This window comes from Paramisgurnus dabryanus, chromosome 5, assembly GCF_030506205.2.
Source record: "Paramisgurnus dabryanus chromosome 5, PD_genome_1.1, whole genome shotgun sequence".
NCBI classification, from domain to species: domain Eukaryota; kingdom Metazoa; phylum Chordata; class Actinopteri; order Cypriniformes; family Cobitidae; genus Paramisgurnus; species Paramisgurnus dabryanus.
Window position 1 is genome coordinate 36,438,385 of NC_133341.1, and position 17,701 is coordinate 36,456,085.

Consider the following 17,701-nt stretch of genomic DNA (forward strand, 5'->3'; position numbering starts at 1 on the left):
ATATATTTTAAGATATGGCACTACAAGGTGTTTCTAAATTGAGAATACGATACGATCCACATCCCAAGGTGCTGTTGTATAATTTTTAATGTTTAATATATAAGTTACATATGTATTGAATTAACAATTGTCTGTACTAGTGTGATACACTGTGTAGCACTGTTTGGTGTCCTCCATATTGAGCTGTGTCTCTAACTATGCATGTGATGAGCTCTTGTGAATGGCCATTTCAGTTCCCAGGCTGATCTGGGCTATTACACACAATATGTTCCCGTAATAATTCCTGCTGGCAACAGATGTAAAGACACCATTGGCTGACTTCTTGTTCTGTAGAGGAAACAACTGCCAATCTCAATTTATTTAATATTATTCTGTAAGAGTTTGTGCCAGCTCTTTAAGCAAAGATAACAGAACATGTGAAATCGCTTGAATATGTTATATTTTAAAATATTTATATATATTTTCTCTAAAGTACTACTTGGTTACCAACACTATCTTACGGCAATTCTTTCGTATTTTATGAGGTGGCTAATTATGACCATGTTCATAAATTTTTGTGCGATTTGCTTTTTCCCCTTCGACGTTGGGGTCAGAGATAGATTTACAGAGTTCCCACAGGAACCATGTTGATTCATACTAAAATGATTTTTTGCATAGTTGTGTTTGACACCTGAAAAACATCTCGGGTTACATATGTAACTGTTGTTTCCTGAGAAGGGAACGAGACGCTGCGTCTCCCTTGCCATACTTCCTGCATCCCTGTAACGCCGTCTTCGGCAATATTTCAGATAGCGATATACTTTCTGGCTCCCGTGTCACCCTGTCTTTGTCGTTAAGCCTCACTATTGGTTGAATTTGATATACACATTCACACGCACTTACCCCTGGAGGCGTCCCCAAAGTGTCACAGCAGTGATGCAGCGCGAGTTCCCTAAAGGGAACTGTAATAATGTATCTTAAAAGGTAACACAATGTAACCATGCTTTCACTTGAAATGTGTCCCCACATTTAGTCCTTGAATTTGAGGGTATTGGACCTGGAAAGTCCTTGAAAGGTCCTTGAATTTGAAGTTAACTGAGGTGTGGGAACCCTGAATTTAGCGGTGGGGGTTCGTTATTGTTTGTTTTTTATGCTTTTGTACGACTTGCTTTGTATGAATTTCAGGCTGGTTGCTGATACTTGTTGCTTTGTATATCTGAATTGCGTCTTGTTCTACTGTCAACCTTTATTCATGCTGTAAAGCTTTTTCAATTTGAAATTGTTCATGTTTTTGAAATCTGTCTCTTTTTTAGATCCTAATCAGCGAATGGGAGTTATCGCCGCAGGAACGCTGGTGACATTCCTCTTCATCGTCCTTCTCTCTCTGCTGTGTTGCTGTTTCCTCTGTAGCAACAAAAACAACCACAAGTAAGTCCGAAACATCCTTTTGAATTAAAGGTTAAATGTTTCTTTATATTAAAATATAACTCTTTAACTCTTTCCCACCATTTTTTAAAGTTTCAAGCCAGCGGCAATTATTTTTATGATTTTCACAAAAGTTTGATGCTTCCAAAAAAAATCTTCTTTGAACATATAAACATACAATATATCAAATGAAAGAACTGACAGAAAATGAAGAGTTTGGTTCCAAAACACAATAAATCCATTTTGAGTAATTTCGGTAAAAACGTGTTTGCTTAACCAAAAAAGTGACAAGATGAAAACCACTATTTTCTGTTACAGACTTTCACAAAGCATCTGATTATTTTTCCATCAAAAGCAATAAATGTAAAAATAAAAAAGTTTTTTTTTCAAAATGCTATAAATGTATTAAATCAATATATAAACACACTGCAAAAATAATTTTCAAGAAAAAAATTCTAGACTCATTTTGCTAATCAAGAAAAACCATCTTAATTAAAGAATTTTTAGATATTTTTACTGAAAACAAGACAAAAATACTAAGATTTTTTTTCTTGAAAATATTTTTTGCAGTGTAACACTGATTTTGAAAAATAAACATTAATGGCATTAATGAAAACATTTACTTTGTCATATTAAGAACTCTGTCATTGCTGCTGTCATTGTTGGGATGTCGTCGCTGAACTTTTTTGACAGCGATCAGCCGTAAAATGTTTTGGTCCTGCTTGAGTTTCGTTGACTTTGCGTAAAATAATGTAAAGTTTTTCATAAGATCCCCTGGCGTCAATGCGTTAGCATGACAGAAGCTTGATGCTGTCGGGTGAGAACAAGCAACAGCCCGCATTTTTCTGTTCCTCTCATGTAAAATGATTCGTTTTTGATGGCTTACGTTTCTTCTCAGCCACAGAAAACCACCACAGGTTTATCAATGCCATCAAAAGTATTATTTTGTTTTTGTTTGTTTGTTGATCATAAAGTAGATGAGGAAACTAGGATTCCTTGTGTATCCAATGCCACGCCATTGTTTACTGCAATGCTGTGATTGGTTAAGTGGATTTATTGCATTCTGCAGAGAAGGAGCTGGCATTTGTCGTGGTTTGGAAAAAAAGGAGAAAATATAACAAAATAACACGCCGGATATCTGATTTTGGGTAAAATTAAGAATTTACTTTTTAATACTGACCAGATACAATACTGATTTTGGTGGTTACTAATAAAAAAAAATCCATTTATTGTGTATTGGAACTAAACCAAATGTTTCATCTTATCTTAATTTGTTCTCGTTTTATCACCTCTCAAATATGGGTAGGTTTCTTCAAAAATACCAAATTTTGAGAAAAAAGCTAACATATTTGCATTTTTGTAAAGGACTTTTGTTAAAGATCAGATTCTGGGCGATGATCAAAACATAGACAAAGGTTTTACTGTTTTTAGATCAGTGGATGCTTTAGTGTTTTACAAGTTGTGTAAGAGCGCCACCTAGTGGATAATAGTGGAAATATGGATTGCCCTAAAAACTCTTCATTGTCAGGGAAGCGTTTTCTCTTAATTGACGAGATAACTCGTCAATGGCGGGGGAAAAGTTAAATGTGTAACAGATCAACTTTTGTCTGATGCAGACAGTGGATGGAGTTAAGGGTACAATTGTTTAAGACAGGGCTGCCCAAATTCGGTCTTGTAGGGTCGGTGTAAACTCTGCAGGACACCGTCCCTCCAGGACCAAGTTTGGGCACCCCTGGTTTAGGATATCTGTTTCAATGTGAATTCCTTAACTAAATAAAATGTTTAAAAGTATTTCAAGTACAGATATGTTAGGGATTATTACCATTTTTTATGATAAATATATCTTTTTAAAGACCTCGGCGCCACCCATCTCAACCATCAACTTTAAAATCATGTTCAAGTCCATGGCAGATCTCATTTTATAATGAAACTTATCAACAGAATCGTTCATGGTTAGTTAAAGTGTAGAGCTTATCTGTTCTCTAAATGATTCAAGACTCTCAGTATTCTCAGTCAGCAGTTTTCTTAAACTGTCCACCTTTTCTAAGTTGAAGGAAAATGACATAACGTAAGACTAACTGAGTTTAGATTATCTCAGCTTGGCTGTGAAGTCCACAACATATCCCTCCATTTCTCCCAAATCTGTATTTGTTGCTCTTTTTAACATTATTTAACTTAGAGATAAAGACATTAAGTATTTGAAAACAATGCACCAACACAAATCCACAATTGTCCGATATGTAAAATGGTTTAACATTGAACTTCTTCTTTCAGCTCTGACCAAGAAAACTCTACTAATAGCAAGAAAGCCAAGATAATCCTTTGTGGCGGATTTAGCCGAATCAGCACCAAACTTCCCAGAATCCCTCTCAGGAGACAAAAACTACCCAAAGTTGTTGGTATGTCTATTTTTTCTCTCATCTAAAGTTCCATATGGTTTTGGTCTGCATATGGGTTTGGCCATTGAACAGCTGTTTAATGCAGTTAGTTTATATATAAATATGTTTGTGTCTGCCTGCCAGAGTGTCTTAAGTGGTTTAACTGAATGTCTTGTTTCCTACTGGCTGTGCTTATAGCCAATCTTCGAAAAATCTTGTTTAGCCTAAACAGGTCACTCTTGTGACCTTTAGTCAGCTGTGCGCTCACTGTGTATTTTTTATGTGTTGGTGGTAGCCCATTTTAATGTGCATACTGTAGGTGAATAAAAGGACATCTTTTGCTGAATGGTCAGCAATAGTGTCTGTTTCTTTTAAACTCTTTTAAGATTAAGAAAACACTTGTGGTGCAAAAATGACAAACATAATCTCTAAATGATGCTTAAAGTCCAGTGGCCACAAAGACAAATGGGATGTTAAGGATTTGAACGGAATGCTGTTTGTACAATTTTTCTTTCTTTTGGCTCGCTGTAAGTCTTTAAAGTCTTTATTATCTGAATCCAAACATTCTTTCTCTTATTCATTTTATTCATCCCCTTGTTTCCTTATTTTTGATGAAAACTTCATTAAAGCTGCTATTTTTCAATTTGGATTTGGATAAGTACTATATAAATAAACCTGAATTAAACTAAAACCGACAGTTGACTGATCCCTAATCAGAGGCAAATTTGGCCAGGATTGAAATCTTGTGTTAAGGTCCGTCTTGGCAAACAGTCTATCTTAAGATAATTTTATATAAAGTTTGAAAACATATTTTACTTTTCCAAATTCAAAAAATGAATTTCTTACTTAGTATTTTCATCTTGTTTTTTCCTAAGAAAATAAGTCTAGTTTCTAGACAAAAAATATCAAATTTAAGTGAATTTAATGAGTTAACTCATTTCCAGCCACTTTTTTTTTTTTTTTTTTGAAAAGTTGCCCGCCACACTCAAAAAAATGATTCAAGCCCTTCTTAGAAATGACACATTAAAATTGTGTTTAATTCATTTAAAATACCTCATTAAGAGCAATAAGTATATATTTTTTATTAGTCTAACACAATATGAATATGTACTATAATTTATTGATTTCTTTTTAATTGCGTTAACACAATTAGTTTGAGTTTGGGTTCTGGAAAAATAATTTCCCAGCATGCTTTGCATGCAACTGCTTTTGGAGAGTATTTTTTTATTAAAGTGTTATTTTATGCATTTTTAGGTAAAGAGAAAGACTTAATAGTGTTTAATGTCCGTTTATCTTATTAATTTAGAAGTGTTTGTGTTATATTTTTACGAATTGTTTGGTTACCATCGTGCAGAAGAGTGGCGCTTGTGGTTAGGTTGTGGATGTGACGTATTTCTCTCAATAAGCACTAACTGTGTTAATGCCTGTTTGGAGATCAGTGTCTTCTCACATGCTCATCCAAAGTATCATATGTTATTATTATTAGCATGCTAACAAGTGCTTATGCAAATTAGTATTATATAAAAACTTTTATATAAAATAACAGACTTGAGTTATTCAAACTACGCTAAATCAAGTTATTCAGACTACACTAAATTGAGTTGAGGCAACGAATCGAGTATTGTCATTTACTTTAAATTAAGTTGTACTAACTCGATATATTTATTTGTGTAAAGCAGTTTTTTATGAGTTAGAGGTACACATTCATATTGGATGGAAATCCTGCCCCACAATTTTATTGAGTTAATCCAATGAATAATTATTTTCACAAAATGCCTTCCAGGAAAATGTTCTTCTAAAAATGAAAGAACCAGACCCTGCTTTCAAACACTCAACAAACAAACAAACAAACAAAACGAGAAAAAACTTTTCATCCTATCTATATTTTTTCTCTGCTTAATTTTTTTTTGCAAAAAGCTAAAATAATTGCATTTTTGTGAAGGAATTTTGTTAGAAATCAGATTCAGAAAGATTATCTAAACATACACAGCGTTTAAAATTAGTAGAGATGTTCCGATACCATTTTTCTCTTCCCGATACCGATTCCGATACCTGGGCTCAGGGTATCGGCCGATACCGAGTACCGATCCGATACCTGGGTGTGTATCTGTAAAATATACAGCTATACATACTACTAGTCCTGTATGAATGGATATAACGGTTTTATGGTGTGCTTCAGACTTATTCCTGTATAAAACATGAACAAATTCATACAGTGAACTAGGGTATTTTTATTATCTGAAAGACATTTGACAGTAATATTTATTTTTCCTAAAAGAAAATGAGCCACAAATCTAACACTGTACACTGAAAGGGTATTTTCGTTTTAGAATAATTTGAAAAATCTGCGGAATTCTGTGGGATGATTTTAAATGTTTTTAGAAGAAATTTGAGAATTTAAGCTATTAAATATTACAAAATTGCATCTAAAATAATTACTTTTTAAAGGCTTACAATTAAAATGAATACACCAAACCAATAAGTCCTCTGAATTAAACTGGACCAACATGAACCAGATAATGTACACGTCAAGATAGAATTATAGTTTGTAGCCTATATACAATGACATATATAATTGTTAATATATATTATAGCAGAATAAAAAAGCTTGTGTAAACGTTCTCATTATGAATTAAGCACGTATGAAGATAATTTCATCATTTTTACAACGCAATGTAAACTTTATATTAAACATAACAAGAGCATTCGTCTTGTAAACGGATTTAAAATGATGGATGTGCTGTGCTGACTGTCGTGTCACATAGACGACAGAGACAAGTAAGATCTGCGGTAAAACTCAGTGGTAAGTTTTATTTCATCTCAAATATCAAACGGTTCATGCTCTTATCATTAAAAACAATCACAGCAAACAGCACACGCAGGGTTTATGTACTTATCAATGCTGCTCACAAACGCGCGAGGCTATGTATGTGTACTTGTTGTCAATGACAGTACTGGTCACTCACAAACGCGCTCAAGCGCGGGGTATGTGTGCTTGTCAATCATGGGCATTAACTCTGTGAGTACTCCGCCAAAATCTGCTTCACCATTTGTAGTGCATTAAAATGTTGTTTTCAAGCCGCATCCGCGCTTCATTCTGAAAATGAACAGTTTGTCTAGAGTGCTGTATGCAAACTATGTATAACAACCACCGACATAATTATAGCGCGCAGTCGTCTGTCCATGGTGTCTGCTGTATTATCCTCTTTTTTGTTTACTTCCGGGGTTCCGTTGGGTTTTGGCGCATGTTGATTCTGACCAATCAGAAGCAGTTTAGGGAATATGTTCAAATACATGTGGCCAATGAGTGATTTGGATGTTATCACATGACTGAATTTTGGTTCGTTTCAACTGGTGCGGACCAGAGCGATCAGTGTGGTGTGGAAATGAACCAAAACTGCTTAAAAAGCTACAATGTATAATATTTTGCTTTTGCAACTAGAGATGCGAAAACATCCTAAGGCTACGTTTACATGGAAACGATCTGAAAAGAAAATGCAAAAGTGGCGTTGCGTTATCACTTTTTATTCCGCGTTTATACGAGCGTATTGAGGAGGAAATCTGCGTGCATACGGTGACGCAAAAATGTGTGATTTTCGATGTGACACACAATACCACCAAGTCCGCGCGCCTGCGTACAACCCTCTTCCTTGTTCTGCCAGGTCTCGTCCGAAGCCGTCTGGTTTGCCGCTGACGAATTGGCGCATCAACAATTTGATGGAGGTAATAAATGCGCCTTGATCAGTAATACTAGCTGTGAATATTTCGTACAACTGCTGGAAAGACTCTTGTATATTTATCAGAGCTGCTTTGGCAACTTGAAGGTCCAACGTATGGGAATTATCCGACATGTTTGTTGTTATTTTCTTGAACTGGCGTATGCCTGTGACGTCCCTTGTTTTTTTTTTTTTGCGTTTTTACCCTTTAGACGGGAACGCGACGGTAGAGCGTTTTTAAGATTTCCACTCTGGAGGTTGGTTTCACTTTTTTGCGTTTTTAAGCCCCAAAACCGCCGTCACTGTGTAAACAAAGGCACATCCAATAAAATATTTTTACATTTTCACCCTCGAGGGTTCTGAGTGTAAACAGGCCCTAAATTGACAAGATAACTTGTCAATGCTGGGGAAAAAGTTAAAACAAGCGAAAAATCTGCCAATGGGGTAAAAAACTTTTCATAAAAGTTTTTAGGAAAAAAGTTCAGATTTAATTTCTTAACCTGGGCTGATTGGCAGACTTTTTTGCTTGTTTTATGCACAAATTTACTTAAATTTGATATTCTTTGTCTAAAAACTTGACTTATTTTCTTAGGTCATTTTGCTCATCAAGAAAATGTATCTTGATTCAAGAATTTTTAGATAGTTGTACTTAAAACAAGACAAAATACTAAGTAAGAAAGCCATTTTTGTAGTGTAGGTAAGAGTTTAGTTTAAAAAAGTATCAAAGCTAGATTCTTCAAAGAAGTATACGGAGGGCACAACTTTTAAATTAAAACAAACAATGGCCCATTGTGTGGGCGATAGGTCAGGGATGAAGACTATTTAGAGAGAGCGATAAGCCAACAAGAGAAAGCCCCAAGCCATGTTGCTCTCTAAAAGAGACGTATTTAACACATTACATAAGTTAAGGAGTTGTTCCCATAGGGTCTGGGTATAAAAAATCCTCTTGAAACAATGATGGCACTGTTGGTTAGGGTCAAGTATGCCCTGTGGCTTGTTACAATAAACCTCCTCAGGCTGTCAAACCCTGGAGAGACAACAAAGACCAAACATGTGTTCATACAAAGATAGCACTTTTTCAGATACAAACCAACTCTTTCTTTTTGAAATTTTAGGATGACATTGAGTGAGAAATCTTGTCATTATTTTGGCAAGTACTGTGACTTAAAACATGGTCAGAAACAACAGAGAAAGGATGTTTTTACAGTCACTCTCTAGAGAGGTAAACAACCAGGCTTTGCGTTAGAACGTGAGAAGAAGAACTGAAAGCAAATGCAGATGTAACGTCTACCAGGTTCTCCTTCCTTCTCCGGTATTCTCCACCCCCTCAAACTCTTTTATGGGAGGATGAAAATCTCATTTGTACTTTTTCGTCATTCTCCTCTTCCTGTTGCGAATCAGCGGTTCTGCTGTCCTCATTGGGTGACCGCAGCAATGAGGTCTGCTATTTTTTCCCTTTCTTTGCCTACTTTTTTGTAACTCTACCCTCATAGGAGACCGAGGGGCGGGGGGTCTTTAGACAGGAAGTGAACAAATATACCTCTGGGTATTTCAGAGCTCTTTTTAACCCTGCTACAGCTGGTAATGATAGATTTAGAATAAGAAAAGGGTGAAAGAATAATGCAGATGTTTACCCCGCTTTTATCTCCTCCTGACTTTTTTTTCCACATTTTGTTTCTGCTTATAGTTTAAATTAGATGTGTAGGGAAAAAGTACAGTCATTTTTTAAGTTTAAGCTATTATGGGACAATGACATGAAATTTCTAGAACATTATGTACTATAAAAGTACTTGGTACATTTACAGTGTATGACATGTGTCACTTTATTTATAAAACCTATTGAGTTTAAATACATTTTCAGCATTTTTTTTTTTATAGTAAATACTTAATACTCATTCATGTAAAATGACAAACGGGGCAACTGTCTACACTGGAAAAAAGTTTCTTACTTAGTTTTTTTGTCTTGTTTTCAGTAAAAATATCTCAAAATGACCCAAGAAAATAAGTCTAGTTTTTAGGCCAAAAATATCAAATTGAAGTGATTTTGTGCATAAAACAAGCAAATAAAATCTGCCAATGGGGTAAGCAAATTTTTCTTGAATTTTCTTGAATTGTTAAAATGTTCAAGATTTTTTTGCTTACTCCATTGGCAGATTTTTTTGCTTGTTTTATGCACAAAATCACTTAAATTTGATATTTTTGGTCTAAAAACTAGACTTATTTTCTTGGGTCCTTTTGCTCTTCAAGACAATATTTCTTACTTTAAGAATTTTTAGATATTTTTACTGAAAACAATATAAAAAAGTAAGAATTTTTTTCTAGAAAATATTTTTTTGCAGTGTGAGCATTTTACGAAAACTGTTTAAATTAATAAAATTCTACTTTTGCATTATTTTATGCTCAACACTTTTCAATAAACAAAGTTCACACATATCAGTAGTTTTTGGGATGTTAGGGTAATTGAAAAACTTTTGTCCAACAATTTGGATGTTCTCAAATGTTATGGTAGTACAACCAATGTAAAACTAAAAAAGAATTTGATATAACAAGCAAAAAAGCTTATACCAGGCAGCATCCAAGTAAAAGTCTGTTAAATGTAAATTCATCTGAGAAGTCAGGTGGTGCAACTGCTATGAATGCCCCTAAGAAATAAGAAAACATTAAGCTAAATAATTTTAATAAGTTAGAAAATACATTTAGTTTTGTAGCTTAGGTTGTTTATAATTGTTGTTACTATACTTTTTAAATTATTGTTTCTAAGTTTATAGTTCTCAAATGTAAGTTTTATGGTACTGTAAAGTTGTTTTACACTTCCAAACTATTTTAAGGATTATAATTTTTAAACAAACAATTAGCATGACAAAGAGATCGCATTTAACCATATCTGGCAAACAGACAATGGGTCTCTTTCATTAAGCATGCATACGCACAAATTTGTGGGTGAGATACAGATGTTTTCACGAACAAATTGTGATTCAACAGAAATTTCTTCTTAATGTACGCAAAAAAAAAAGAAAACCTAAAACCACTAGTACGCAATAATCATGTACGCTATAATCAAATACTAGGCTATAATTATAATGATTATAATAATGTTGATATATAAAATTTACATAATTATATTTTATATTATTATATTTTCTGTATAATATATTATTATACATGATCTATATTATTATTATAATTATTATATACATAATATTTTCTACACATATAAAGAAGATGCACGTAATGACAAATCTTCATGCTTTCCTTCCTCACTTTTTAAATCTCTATATAAACGCGTCTGCTTAATGCCTAATGTAAACGTCATGTAAATGTAATGAGAAGTCCAAACGTCAATCACTTTATCTCCTGTCTGTTTTATTTTAGATACAAATGCGTTATCAAAAATTAAATGTCATATTTGTTAACGCATCCATTACGTCTCTAAATGTGGCTTCCTCCAGCGACAGCAAAACCTCCAAAATAAAAAATGCAAAGCTAAACAGAATTTTACCAATAATAAATATCATCATGGATTTTTTTCAAGCACTTTTGCTTCTATGGCAAACTGCTCTAAAATTTTCTGTGAACCTGCGCTACGAAAAGCCCTTATATGGAGCTGGTTTAGGCGTGTTTTATGCAAATTACCAACCTTGTGCACGTGCAAGTGTGCGTATAAATACGAAAAATGTACGCAATTATTAGTAAATAAGACCCATTGATTGGTTTTACCCCCTGACTTTTTTTAAAATTGGGCTATCAAAAATATTGTGGTAAAATCTTCAAAATGTACTGAAATGTTGTTCAATAAACAAAACTTTTTAACACATTGTTCCTGAATACTGTATGCATTATATGAATTTTTCAAAAATAAGTTTAGGGGTGCTTGTTTTTTAATTGACCCTTATAATGTATTGAGTATTAAGAAATTATATTTTGCTTAAAATGGCAAAAACTTATTTTCATCATACTGTATAAAAAATCTCTTACAATCAACATTGTAATGGTAACAAATACAGTCCCATTGATAACTTAAATTAAATTTTTATGTTATTGTAGTATTTGTTGTATTATAGCAACTGTAATGTAAATAAAAAAAACATCCTGACGTTACATTATTACATTTTTGGTGGGAAATGTGCTTAAATGCCAAAATGCAAAACACTTGAAAATGGTTGTGATTCCTATTTCTTTCACTTTAAGCAGTAAAATGCGTCTTGTTCTTCGGCTCTTGGTGTAGTTTTTTTTTTTCTTTGTCTAAAATATTTATAAACATGTTTCTAGACAGGCGACAGAGAGACAGGCCACCTGCTGCCTATACTAACAGCAAAGTTTTTTTCAAAGCTGTGAGGACTTGTAGTGCAGCTGGGATGAACCATTAATGCACTTTTGTTCAAGGTCTATATGGTGAAGGGTGGGCAGTCAGATCAGTCCGAGTCTGTCTGTCTCCGTCCGAAACGGCAGTTGTCCGATGTCAGTGAATCCTATAAAACCGTTGCATCTGTTTGAATGCATCTCCAACATGCATGTCATGCATTTTATGGTTTGCTGGTCCCACAGGGGTCCCATGAATGCCTATGATGGTCATGTGAATAGCAACAAACACAAAGATAGCATTTCAAAGTATAACAAGTAAAAAGATTGGAATTTAAATTGTCACTTTAAAGGCGATTCTCCAAAAATGCACTTTTATTTCTCTGTGGTCTACAGTGGTATGTGCTACAGAAATGTTTAGAATTTCAAATGTTTTTTTCACCCGGAGAGAATGTAAGAGAAAAGAATGCAGAAACTTTGTATGGTTTAGAAAGACAGCAAAAAGCATGTTAGCTGAAAGCACATATGGTAAAACTAAACACAAAAGATCTATTCTTGGAGTGTTTTTCACTTTGTGAGTGTAGAAACCAAAGGAAACAGCTCGTAGGTCTTTAAGTGCATGATATCTTTCACTGTATACATCTTAGCTAGGATAGGCTAAAGAAACATTTCGGGTAATTTTGAACAAGGATTATAAAAGTGTTGATATATCATGCCACAACAACACCAGTATCTTGCATATAGAAAGTATTTGATCAGTTTTGGTTGATTGTGTCAGTATGGTCCGTTTTGATTCTATGCCGGCCTTAAAGGGACACTACACTTTTTTTGGAAAATATGCTCATTTTCCAGCTCCCCTAGTGTTAAACATTTGATTTTTGCAGTTTTGGAATCCATTCAGCTGATCTCCGGGTCTGGCGATAGCACTTTTAGCGTAGCTTAGAAAAATTCATTGAATCTGATTAGACCATTAGCATCGTGCTAAAAAATGACCAAAGAGTTTTCCTGATATTTTTCCGATTTAAAACTTGACTCTTTTGTAGTTACATTGTGTACTAAGACCGACGGAAAATTAAAAGTTGTGATTTTCTAGGCAGATATGACCAGGAACTATACTCTCATTCTGGCGTAATAATCAAGGACTTTGCTGTCGTAACATGGCTGCAGCAGGCGCAATGATATCATGCAATGCCTGAAAATAGTCCCTTTGGTTACTTTCAGTAGCAGGGGACTATTTTCGGGCAGTGCGTAATATCGCCTGCTGAAGCCATGTTACATTTGATTATTACTCCAGAATGAGAGTATAGTTCCTAGCCATATCGGCCTAGAAAATCGCAACTTTTAATTTTCAGTCGGTCTTAGTACACGATGTAACTACAGAAGAGTCAAGTTTTAAATAGGAAAAATATAAAAACTCTTTGGTTATTTTTAAGCACGATGCTAATGGTCTAATCAGATTCAATGGATCATGCTAAGCTATGCTAAAAGTGATACAGACAGAACCGGAGATCAGCTGAATGGATTCAAAAACAATAAAAAATTAAGTGTTTATCTCTAGGGGAGCTGCAAAATGAGCCTGTTCTCAAAAAAAGTGGAGTGTCCCTAAACTTTTATGACAAAAGTTTGTGTTTATATGGCCGAATAGTAGTGGTGTCAAAGAGGCAAAACCAGGTCACGTGTGGTTAGCGTCTACTCCGTTGCCTTCCAAACCACAGGAATCTCTAGCTAACCACTTTTTCTAGGTCTGCATGACCACATAAAACTTTCAGAAGGAACTGCTTTCTGTACACTTTTTAATGTTGCATAGGATGTTTGGTTCCTAAAAAGCTGTTTAAGTAAATGAGCTCCAACCAAATGGCAATTTAAAGGGCACGTTTTATGTCCATTTTTACAAGATGTAACGTAAGTCTCAAGTGTGCCCAAAATGCGTCTGTGAAGTTTAAGCTCAAAATAACCCACAGATCATTTATTATACCATGTCCAAAATGCCCTTATTTGGGTGGGAGCAAAATGTGCCATTTTCGTATCTGTACCTTTAAATGCAAATAAGCTACTGCTCCTCACTCCCTTGCCAAATGTGACAGTGAATGCTTTTTGTTAAAATAGATCTGTGCACACACTGAGACAATAGTATCTCACTATTGAGATATGACGGACAGCATACAACTCACTAAGGGAGGAAACTTTGGAACTGGCATTCAGTGGCAGTGGGCGGGGCTTTATCAGTGTGACATCACATTAACAAGATAATCAAAAAAACAGCATGTCTAATGACACTGCTTTGGTTTAAGGGGGATTACAAAAGAAGTGAGTGGATTTTTTTGACTGTAGGGTGGTTGTGCCAACACACATTTATGTCCAAACACCTTGTAAAATGGATTTTGCATAATAGGTGCCCTTTAGAGAGAGAGGTTATCTTCTGGGGAAGAAAATACAGTAAGTATGATGGTTTTAGGGCAACCTTACAGTTAAGTAAAAGTAAAAAAATGCCCTTGTGTGTTATTGAGTGAACTAGTATTACTTTTTGAGTGAATCTTTAACCCAATTCATCGCAGTAAATGCTTTACTCTTCAGCTCAAAAATAGCACTGGTTTGCTTTGAAGTTTAGGGTTTGCAGTCAATGTTGGCTTTCAGACCGATTATCCACGCTTGTTGTGCAGACTGCATGCCCTTGTCTGTCACCAGTGCACACTGGAGAACCTAAAATCTTCACACATGCTTTCAAAGAGTTTTTGTTCATTGTGAAACTCAGGGACATGTCTTCTAATCATGTGACCTGACCTTTCTGTTTGTTTTCTCTTCATATGAACCCTTAGTAACCCACCATGATCCAGAAAACACCTTCAACAGTATTATCGAACCACCTTCCATTGTGGACCAACCTTCTCCGTCGTGGTCGTCGCAGGAGTCCTTCTCTTCATGTGAGACGAGTGAAGACGACCATCATTACTCCCTCCCACCCAACGGTAAGAGAGTGGGAACTACAGTAGATAAGCCATCTGTTTGTCCAACAGGGAGAAGTAATCTGGGAATTAAGAGGTCTCTTAATAGTTTTCAGTTCTGTGCTAAACGCCGGCACTTTGGGCGAGTATGTCACATGTATCCAGATAATACAAACAATGAATGCAAAAAAAAACACAAAGTCAGCAGATGATAGTCTCGCAGGATGTGACTCAGGGCTTTTTATTCAAATTGTGGTACTGGAGGAAAAATGGGTTTAAGATTTAGATAAACTAAATTTTCTCTCTTACCCTTCCAGAATCTATGAATGAGAGTTATGAGAAAAGAGGTTCTAGTGTTACTCAAGAAATATCATCAACGCCTAATGAAGAAGATGCTGGAGAGTACACATCTCTCAAAGAGACAACAAAGCCATATGTTAATGATGGATCCGAGCAGCCACTGCTGAAGTTCTCTGACAGCGAGGGGTCCACCAGCGGTTCAGAGTCAACCATGGGGGCCGTTTATGCTCACATCGCTCGTCTTTCAAAACACTCCAAAGACGAGGAGGATAATGCGGCACCAGAGGTCAAAGGGAACGGCAAGGCACCGTCCCCAGAGAAGATGAAACCTCGTCCTCCAGACCCTTCGACCAAACCCAAGGTGTCCTGGATTCACAGAACATCTGGAGACAGCCAAACGGAGCAAAGCCAGACTCCGACGACGCACAATGAGAAGAAGAAGAACTCTGGAAAGGTTGAGGAAAAACAGAAGTCAAAGGAGAAGTCGAGCAAGAACGGTGAGAAGGATCAGGAAGGTAAGAAGGACGGAAACAAATCTCCAAGCAAATGCAAAACTAACATAGCCTCCGAACACATCAACGGAACGTTCCAGAACGCCTGGAAGAAGATCGGAAACTTCCACTCGGACAAGAAAACCGCTGACGCCGCCAAAGATCCGCCTAAAAGTCCAAAGATCATGCATCCGCACATAAACTCGGAGGCTGCTACTCTACTAGCGGCTCAGTTAAAAGAAAAAACCCAGAGCCTGAATCGTAACGAGGGTCTCACTGTAGGCGTCAAATCCAATGGTGTGTCAACCCCTCAAGTCAACAAAGAGAAACCCACCCCGCCTCAAAAGACCAAACGTTCAACGACAGGGTCCAACAAACCGTTACTTCCCACCTCCAGCAATCTACAGAAGATGGTGGCCCCTATTTCAGACTCAACCCCTGAGCCTACAACTCCACAGAAACAGGGGATAAATGGGACCAAGGTAGAAGTGGAAGGCGACGTCACACCAAAGAAAACACCGATCAAAAAACCACCAAGGAAAAAAGGCAAGGAGGGAACGGTAGAAACAGAAAACAAAAACACTCCAAAGACGGCCATTATGCCGCCTCAGACAGTCAAATAGAGAGTAGCTCTGTTTTAAAACTTGTGAGCTGCCTTGTTACATACAAAACCAGCTGACTTCCTTAATGAACTACTTAAGTGATTTGAGAATCACAAATAGCTTTCTAAATAAAAAAAATACAACGTTTATTTCATATACAGGTAACGAGAGAGGGGAAACACAAGTCTGTTAAGGAAAATATACATGAAATATGATTTTTCTTATACCGAGTGCATTCTGGGATTAATCCTGTGGTGCTGCCTTAAAATGTTGCATTTGTTTGTGGAAATGGCTTTGCATCAGCATACATCCAATACCTCCAAAGTCAGCTTACCAGGTTTTAAAACAGAGTAAGTCAAAAATGTGTCACCTTATGCACACTTTTGCTGTCTTAAGGAATTGGATGGATAAAGCTGCTTTTAGGATTTTATTCTTTTTAACTTTAACTCCTGAAATAATGACATTTAATGCTTTGACAATTTTTTTATGTACAGTGTTTAAAAGGAGAAGCTGAACAAATATAATGTCATGTAATGTAATTAGCTCATTTTATAAGCTTTCCATGCTTTAGACGGTTTCATCGGATGCTCGCGCGTTGCCACGGTTTCATGCCTGGCCCGAAGGTAACTTCCTGTTTGTGTTTGTTTATCGGTCTGGAACAAATACCTTGTCGAAAAAAATATTTAGTTTCTTAAAGACGAGGAGAGAGGGGGAGCATGGATCTTTTGGCAGCCAGGCAAGAATTCAAGGATCTGTAGCTAACATTGTACGTTAATTTTACATTTTGGTAACGTTCGCTCTGTGTAGTAGTTGATACGCTTTAACTATTTGAAATAAGGTAATTTACTTATTTATTTTGCGTGTTATCAGAAATGATCATCTTTGCGGGAGTCTACCAGGAAAGTAAATTTGGACCACTTGTTTATGTTGTTGCCGCTAAAACGTCTATTATAATTTTGAACAGATCACAGGTCGTGTTTTAAAGGTTTGATTATCGCAAAAAAATACCTATGGTACTGATAAGGTACTGTGAGGAATATGCAAATATATCTTTACGTTTTCTTTCAGATGTTTAATATCATATGAATGATTTCAGATCAAGCTTTGCTTTTAGGATAATGGTCTACTTTTTGAAATCCATTCAGCTGATCTCCGTGTCTGGCGATAGCACTTTTAGCATAGTTTAGCACAATCCATTGAATCTGATTAGACCACTAAAAAATAACCAAAGAGTTTCGATATTTTTCCTATTTAAAACTTGACTCTTCTGTAGTTACATTGTGTACTAAGACCGACAGAAAATTAAAAGTTGCGATTTTCTAGGCAGATATGGTTAGTAACTATACTCTCGTTCTGGCGTAATAATCAAGGACTTTGCTGCCGTAACATGGCTGCAGCAGGCGTAGTGATATTACGCACTGCCTGAAAATAGTCCTCTTGGATACTTTCAATAGCAGGGGACTATTTTCGGGCAATGCGTAATATCACAAAGTCTGCTGCAGCCATGTTACGGCAGCAAAGTTCCTAACCAAAGTTATAAATAGGAAAAATATTGAAACTTTTTGGTTA

The 17,701-nt window shown here is 35.8% G+C and overlaps 1 protein-coding gene across 1 annotated transcript in view; it reads left to right on the plus strand.

The window, feature by feature from the left end:
- Positions 1–16,207, plus strand: part of scarf2 (scavenger receptor class F, member 2) — a 31,650-nt gene extending 15,443 nt beyond the window's left edge. Inside the window, exons 8-11 of the mRNA XM_065250945.2 lie at positions 1,293–1,407; positions 3,679–3,803; positions 14,614–14,763; positions 15,057–16,207. Coding sequence (XP_065107017.1) covers positions 1,293–1,407; positions 3,679–3,803; positions 14,614–14,763; positions 15,057–16,153 — 1,487 coding nt within the window. The 3' untranslated portion in view covers positions 16,154–16,207. The remainder of the gene's footprint in view (positions 1–1,292; positions 1,408–3,678; positions 3,804–14,613; positions 14,764–15,056) is intronic.
- The last annotated feature ends 1,494 nt before the right edge of the window (positions 16,208–17,701 follow it).